This window comes from Zonotrichia leucophrys, chromosome Z, assembly GCF_028769735.1.
Source record: "Zonotrichia leucophrys gambelii isolate GWCS_2022_RI chromosome Z, RI_Zleu_2.0, whole genome shotgun sequence".
NCBI classification, from domain to species: domain Eukaryota; kingdom Metazoa; phylum Chordata; class Aves; order Passeriformes; family Passerellidae; genus Zonotrichia; species Zonotrichia leucophrys.
The window spans coordinates 51,526,047-51,534,315 of record NC_088200.1 but is presented as its reverse complement, the minus strand read 5'-3'; the positions used below and the strand labels follow the sequence as shown (position 1 = coordinate 51,534,315).

The 8,269-nt window shown below is 35.5% G+C and overlaps 1 protein-coding gene across 1 annotated transcript in view; it reads left to right on the top strand.

Moving 5' to 3' along the window:
• The window catches only part of CNTNAP4 (contactin associated protein family member 4), a 199,688-nt gene that overhangs the window by 130,991 nt on the left and 60,428 nt on the right, over nucleotides 1–8,269 (top strand). Inside the window, exons 5-8 of the mRNA XM_064735502.1 lie at nucleotides 671–874; nucleotides 1,048–1,232; nucleotides 2,917–3,060; nucleotides 5,449–5,710. Of these exons, the coding sequence (XP_064591572.1) occupies nucleotides 671–874; nucleotides 1,048–1,232; nucleotides 2,917–3,060; nucleotides 5,449–5,710 (795 nt within the window). The remainder of the gene's footprint in view (nucleotides 1–670; nucleotides 875–1,047; nucleotides 1,233–2,916; nucleotides 3,061–5,448; nucleotides 5,711–8,269) is intronic.

Here is an 8,269-nt window from a genome sequence, read left to right as displayed (position 1 = left end):
TTCCCTTGACTTGCAAGAAGTCAACCAGTCAGTTGAAAAACGACTTCATATTTTAATTGCGTATCCTTACATCTTCATTCACTTCAAAAATGTATTTTTCAAGGGTAATTACTTTTTTCTTCATTACATATGAACTGTGAATACTCTATGAGCTTTCTATAGTGTTATCGATTCCTTGGTGTGTGTCTTGTTCAATCTGTGCTGATTTTGATGGATATTCTTTTATACTATTGAGATAAAATCAGTTAGCCCTATTTCCTTGCTTTCCCAAAGGTCAACAGCAGCCTTGGCTTTTTTTTTTTTTTGTTTTGATTTTATTCATTGGAATGAATTGCATATAAATTAATAACAATTTTCAGCCTAAGAGTACAAGTAAAAACAGAAATGGTCAATGTGCTTTATAGCTCCAAGAAAAGGAAGACCAGCATATGAGAACATTATTAGAGTTGAATAGATGCCAGATCTCTTCTCACATGGTTTTCTTATCTAGTTATACCATCATCATTAAAACACAACAGTCTTAATATACGGGGAAAAAATAAAGTACAATTTACTGTGCAGAAGTGATCTAGACATGTTAGTGATGGAACTTCATGCCATATTGAAGTAACATGCAACTGTTTCTTTTAGACATAGCATTATACATTATCTTTCATTTCTTTACTTCTAGGGTCTGAGGTGGTTGGCTTTGATGGGAAAAGTTGTCTAATTTACACATTAAATAAAAAACTCATTAATACACTGAAAGATGTGATTTCTCTGAAGTTTAAGACAATGCAAAGTGATGGAATTCTCCTCCACAGAGAAGGACAAAATGGAGACCACATCACCATGGAATTAACTAAAGGGAAGCTGTCCCTACTCATTAATTTAGGTAACAGCTATAGTCTCATAAAGTCTAATATAGTTACTAGGCATTATTTGACTAAAATTTCTCTTAACTGTTAAGTGGATTTTAATGTATGAAGTATGATAAACTAGCAGTATATTTTTGAATAATTTTATTTTTTCAATGAAATTAATAGTTTTTATTTTTCTTCTTTCAAGGTGATACTAAAACTTATCCTTCTAATGCCCAAATTAATATTACGCTGGGCAGCCTTTTGGATGATCAACACTGGCATTCTGTTCTCATTGAGCATTTTAACAATCAAGTAAACTTTACAGTGGATAAACACACTCATCATTTTCATGCAAAAGGAGAATTCAGTTATTTGGACCTTGATTATGAGGTGTGAAAATTACCTTTCCTTTATTACATTTATTACCTTTGTTATGCAAATGCACTGAAACAGGCAAAGGAAACAGAACTTAAAGAAGTTTGTAGTCCTTAAGACCTTGGGGATTCTCTGTCTGTTAAGGGAATTAATCAAAAAAAAGAGATGTTCTTGGAGTACAAATCTTCCACTAGACTCAACTCAGTATTTTCAAAAGACCATCTTTTTCATCTCAGAATTCATTATTTTAATACCTTTGTTTTAATAGAGCCGCAAGTGTGATAAACAATATTGTAAACATAATGAATGAGACCCAACTCAGTGCTATGATTTAATGAATATTAATGTTATGAATATAAAACTTGATTAAAATTGCAATGTCAGCATAGAAACTGTTGTAGAAATATTTATATCAAGACTTAAATCTCTGTTAGATCTGAAAATTATCCTGTGAAAAAATCTTTCTTGCACAAATAGTAAATAAATGAACAGGAGTAGATATAATGTGCTGTGAAATTTTCCTGCCTGTGGTTAAAAATACCACTATTTCACAGTTGTAATGTGATGACTGGCTGCTTTATGTCAGCCCTATACTGTTTGTTGGATAAGACAATGAATGATAGAGCAGAATGTCAGGAACCCGCAGACTTTATAGTACTCATTCCAATTTTTAAGCATTTTAGAGTGAGATGTCATGCTGTTCTGTGTCTGCATTATTCTATTTCAAAAAATATCTGCTCAGAATTTCTGAATGTAAATCATAATGTCAAAGTTTGGAGGATCATACTAATTTAAAAAAAAAACAAAGGCTAGAGGAAAAATAACTGGTTGGCAATTTGTTTTAAAAATTTTAAAAATTAAAATGTTAGTAGTTTAGACTGTCCTTTTTTACAATATTGTCTAGAATAGCTTTGAAATATGTGAGCTCAAATGTTCACTTATCCTGGAATCCTATTGCTGGTGGTGTAAAAGAGGTAAAACATATACTAGAGAAGAGCTAAGGTCACGATTATGGCAGTGCTTTTCTAAAATAATTTACAACTTTCTAGCAGCTTTGGCCTTAGGGCAGGGGTGTATTTAGACAGAATGCTACTCTTGAATCTAGTAGCTCTCAATGGGTTTTTATTTTTGTTAAATCTTCCAATCTCTTTCTGAAATAAGTAATTTTACAGCACCATACAAAGGAATTGCACAGCCTAAGCATTTTGAAAGGGAAAATGTGCCTGCTTTAGTTTGTTTCAAATCTGTCCTAGAATAATGTAATTTGATATGCTCTTCTTTACTACTATAGTAGTTATGGTGTGCACAGAGTGGAGAAGTTAGGGTCAAGTTGCTAAAGAAATTGTTGCTAATTGTATTCTCCCTTTTTACACTGTTTTGCATAGTCTGCTTGTACTTGGCCTTGTCCTTCTTCTTGGTTTCACAGCTGTAATGGACCCTGAAAACTCATTGAAGACGCAGATACATCAGAAGAAGAAAAAAAAAGCCAAAATGTCAGAATGATTTGCTACATACATTGGACTTGATATAGCCTATTTTTTTTGTTAGCCTATTCTTTTAGCGTGTAGATGTGATACAGTGAAATACACAAGTAACAGTAATTATAGGCCAGTCTTTGACTTCTACTCTTACAGTATAGTCAACTTCTTTCCTTAGAAAATTACTTAATAGTATTATTGATTTCTCTTCTCTTTCTAAGCTCAGCTTTGGAGGGATCCCAGTGCCTGGAAAATCAGGGACATTATCACGCAGGAACTTTCATGGGTGTTTTGAAAATATTTATTATAATGGAGTGAACATTATTGACCTGGCCAGAAGGCATAAATCTCAGATCTACATTGTGGTAAGAGATTTAAAGTTAAGAGAGAATAAAAAAGAGACAAAAAGATCACAACCACTTTCAAATCCAACCTGTTAGCACATGTTTCTGGTAAAATCTATGTTAGATAATGAAAGAAAAATAAAGTAATTACCAAGTTGGGCTACTTTTCATTTTCTACTGACTAGACTCCTCCTGTTAGAAAAGGCAGGATGCATTTTATTCTTGAGATCTTTAGCTGATATTTAGCTATGTCTGATACCACCGTTGTTGTGTGCTTTCTAACTGGGTGACAAAAGTCAATGAGTAACAAGATACATCAGAAACCATCAAATCTTTGGCTTTGTAGCAGAGTAATAAGAATATGTGTCTGACTAATAAGAACACCAGCAGTACATTTTTTTTAAGTTCTTTGTTACTGAGGACACTGGTTCACTTTGTCCAGAGAGTTAAAATTTTAATAGATCAGTTCTGGTTTTCAGTTTATACTGATCTGTTTCTGAAAACCTTTACTTTAGATTGGTGGGTTTAATGTATTCATTGTGACATGGCCAGAAGTCTTATTATCCAAATTCCTACCTTTTAGAGAAGGTAACAAATGTGTTCTGTGTTACAAAAGGCTTTCTAGAAATTTTACTGAGTCCTTCACTGTTGGTTTTGTTTTTTTTTTTTTACTACTACAAGGGTCATCTCTGTAACATGTTTATTTAGCAGAAGGAAATGCAGAAGTGTCATGGAAATCAGCTCAGAATAATTAAAAATGTATTAAATGCTTTCATGATCCAAATATTTTAACTTGGATTTCTGTTCAAAATACGAAGAATCAAATTTGGTCTCCGTCATAGAAGAAATGAATGAGAGGCATATCTTCCCATGTATAATTCACTTGAAATATTCCAAAATTATGTGAGCTTGTACTGCTGCATGGTACTCTTTCCATGATGCCTATGAATATTGGGGAATGGGCAGTTATAGTAGGCTCTGCGTGGACTAGTGGAAGGGGATCTATGAAATTATCTGTAATAGGAAGTTTCATTACTTTAATGTCAAATGTTCTAAATTGTTGTGCACTACTTTCAAAACTATTTAGGAGATATTTCATGATCTAAATAATATTAAAAAAATCTCTGTTACCACAGAATCCCTGTTAAATGGGCACTTTACTGGGGGAATCTTCAAATGGCCAGCTTTTAGCATTTAACAAGGCTTTTATAATCTGCTGAGTATCTTTTCACTATGTGTCAGTTTAGCTGACTATTCATTTCTGTACAGCTGAGTTCATAAGATAAAGCTTTTACTTATTTATCTATTTTCCTTGAAGAAAATGAAAACCCATAAACTCTAATACTTTGCCACACCAGGGACTAGTGAATATTTTTCTTAAATTGATTTTAAAGCTGCTTAATGTGTGGTCAAAGTTTTATGTATGCTCAAAAGTTTAAAACCTCTTAGTGTTGAACAGAAATTAAGTGCACTTTAAATTCCAAAAACATTAATCTTTAGTAATCCTTTTTCCAGAACAAATTAATTATAGTTCAAATGGTGTCAGCAAGTCATTAGATCAGAGTGTACAGTGTACTATTATCAAGCACCATAAAGTGTTAACTAACTCTGACACCTGATGCAAAAAATTCATTATTCCCTTTCTAGATTTCTTATCTGCATTACTCAGTACAAGTATAGATGCAGGTTACTCTCTTTTTCAATTAATTCAGCCACAAGTTTACCTAAGAAACAGTTATTTCAGAAGAAGGTAAGCACAAAGCAAGTGCTAGGTGCATAAATCCAACTGATCATCTAGTCCATATAAGCCTGCTTGAAAACACATTCCCTCTTAAATTAAGAAGTATGTGTTGTGCATTTGTAAGTAGCAAAAGTTTATATGTGGAATTTTTCTATTTGTGAAGACAAATACTGGAGTTGGTATTTTATATATATATATATCCAATTGCATTAATTTGGAAAATTTTTTTCATAAATTTAACACCATTTTAAACAATCAGTGCCAGCTCAACGTTCTTCTCTTCATCCAAGCATTTAGACCCATGGAGGTGTTTACATGAAATCAGTGGCATGGTATTTGTCACTGAAGAATTTGTCAAGTTCCTAATGCTCACTGAGGCTGAGCCAAGCTAGGAACAAAGCAGATCTTTCTAACTCCTGAAGTAGCATTAAATCAGCCTCCTAATTTAGGATCTTGCACCATTCCCTCAAAGGTCCTTGCCGCTCTGTGCAGGCAGATGAGTCTACTCTGATCAGACAACATTAACATTTCTCAATCTGATGATATTCATGTTTAATTTTTAGACTAATACATCCAAGTACTATGTACCATGTTTTGAAACTCTGCAGTTTCCATGGAGAAATTCTCATGACTCTTCTTAATGCCATATTTGTTTTATTTATTTCTAGGGCAATATGTCCTTCTCGTGTTTAGAGCCACAGGTGGTTCCTGTGACATTTCTGAGCTCCAGCAGTTTCCTGGCACTGCGAGGCACATCAGGGCAAGATGAAGTATTTGTCAGCTTTCAGTTTCGCACTTGGAACAAGGAAGGACTTCTGTTATCCAGTAAACTGCACCAGTCTTCAGGTGGTTTCCTCTTATATCTGAGTGATGGGAGAGTCAAAATCAATCTTCATAAAACAGGAAGAGTACTGAGTGACATCGCTGCAGGTAACAGAAATGAAGAAAAAAATTACAAGACTCCGATGCATAAAAGAAAAAAAATTAAAAGTTATTTATTTGCTTCCTTGACTTATTTTTATGATTAGTTTTTGTGCGGCTGTGCTTTACTTGTGGGAATTTTACACCCAATTATTTCTAAATGTGTTTTTTTCTCACAAACATACCTATTCTTTCTTTCCCCATGAGTGAGCAGAAATTACTTGCAGTAATATAGACTGAAAAATTGAGTCCTTAGCTTAACACACATACAGTATGTACAGCTCGTATGTATGACCTGGCAAATCTAAGCAGCTTTTTCAGTTGTGAAGTGTAAAAACTTTAGGCTCTTATTCTGTCAAGCTAAGTCATTAAGATGTTTGTCTGTGCTTTCAAAAGGTATCAAGTAACAATTTTTTTTATAAAGTTTTACATCACTATAAATATAATGTCTGTTATTTTTTAGAGTCCTCAATTGCAGAGTTATCCATTAATCTGGGGCAGTGGATGCCCAATACAAGATTGTATTTCAGAAAACCAGGGCAAGTTGGAGTCTATGATTTGAAAAAAAGGGAGCTCGAGGAAAATGAATACCAGGGAGCTAAAAGGTCACTTTTGTAGTTAAACACTGAATCAAGACTAGATCATCTGCTTTTGGTAGTGCACTGCTAGGCATCCCTCAGGGTAAAACAGATTTTCAGAAAGCTAGTACCAAGTCTAGTCTTCTGATGAGTAATTTCACCCTTGGCAAACAAATATGTCAAGACAAAAGGATGAAGCTACTATAGTGAATACACAGTCTTGTTAGAGAGCATTCAGTTGGGATTCTAAGCAGATTCCAGCTTTAACTTTCTCTCTGCCTGGCAGGAATGGGAGTAAGTCTTTCACAAAGAGTGTCCTCAGTTTTTCTGAGCACTGTTGGGAGTTGATGTGGGATCAGCAAGACTGTTGGCCCAGTCAGGAATCTCTGTCTTTGAGGAAATATGATAGCAGGACAGAAAAATGTCATCTCTACCTTCAGAGGCTTCTTATAAAATGCTGCTATCCAGTAACGTCCCCATGCAATAATATCATCACCTTCACCTTGCAGCTTGTCATCAGTATTATACTATTCTCTGGCATTCCGTATATCACAGCTACCTTAGAGCTTCTCATTATTTATGCAAACAAATTTAATTTTGCCCTTTACTTGTAGAAGGATTATATGATGTGATATGATGTGATGAGACCTAAGACAGGAAAAAAGACAGTAGAGAATAGGTGGATACAAGGGATTACAAGGAATTTATGATATGAGGAAATTGAGGCTGGGGTTGGAGTCATTTCTGTATGGACAAAGACGACCAGAGTCCACTAGTTGGAGCAATATATTGTAGAAGCAATGGTGAATTTGGATGCAGAAAACATATTTATGATATCCAGAACATCACTTGATCTTTGATTCATTCTGATCCATACACAAGCCTGTATTTTTCATTTTATATTCACAAAGCAGAATATTGTCAGTTGTAAAAGAAGCCAGGTTAGTTCCAGTTAGGTAACAAAGACCAAGTGAGAAAGCTCCAAACTAGTTATCATCAGTATAAAGACAAAATAAGAATCAACTGTCTAAATTTTTCTTAAAACTTATTAGGCAGTATAATGCAAAGGGAGCGAAGCAGAACAAAGCAGGACAGAGAAACAGCCACAGGATTTGAACGAGGTCTCCGTAATCTTTGTTCCATGCCCCTGTTTCTTTGATTGATTCCTTACTTTAAATTCTCTTAATAAGTGAATTCCTTCCCTTCCTTGAGGGGGGAGGGGAGGGGAGGGGAGGGGAGGGGAGGGGAGGGGAGGGGAGGGAGGGAGGGGAGGGGAGGGGAGGGGAGGAAGGGAAGGGAAGGGAAGGGAAGGGAAGGGAAGGGAAGGGAAGGGAAGGAAGGGAAGGAGGGAAGGGAAGGGAAGGGAAGGGAAGGGAAGGGAAGGGAAGGAAGGAAGGGAAGGGAAGGGAAGGGAAGGGAAGGGAAGGGAAGGGAAGGGAAGGGAAGGGAAGGGAAGGGAAGGGAAGGGAGAAGGGAAGGGAAGGGAAGGGAAGGGAAGGAAGGGAAGGGAAGGGAAGGGAAGGGAAGGGAAGGGAAGGGAAGGGAAGGGAAGGGAAGGGAAGGGAAGGGAAGGGAAGGGAAGGGAGAAAGAAGCTGGGAAGTTCATTATGTTTCTGCAGGTGTATAATGATTACGAGTAAAATTTTGAACCATTGATTATTTTAACTCAGGAAAAGACTAAAAGCCTCTAATGACCATAGATAATGTTGAAATTTGCATAAATACTTTGATCCTATTCCTATGGGTGATAATAGGTATGGCCCTGATATTTTTTATTTTCTAAAATAACTAATGCACAAAGAGTACCACTTTAATGACAAGAGATTTCCCTAGGGTTACCATTTGAAAATGTCAATTTCTTAGTAAGAATGTCAGTGGTATATAGTTAGCAGTGATGAATTTGGTTTTTAGGAGCTATTTCAATTGCTGTTCAATTGTGTGATGTATGTTAAAGAAACTGTTGCCATGCACTGTCATTTTAACAGACTGG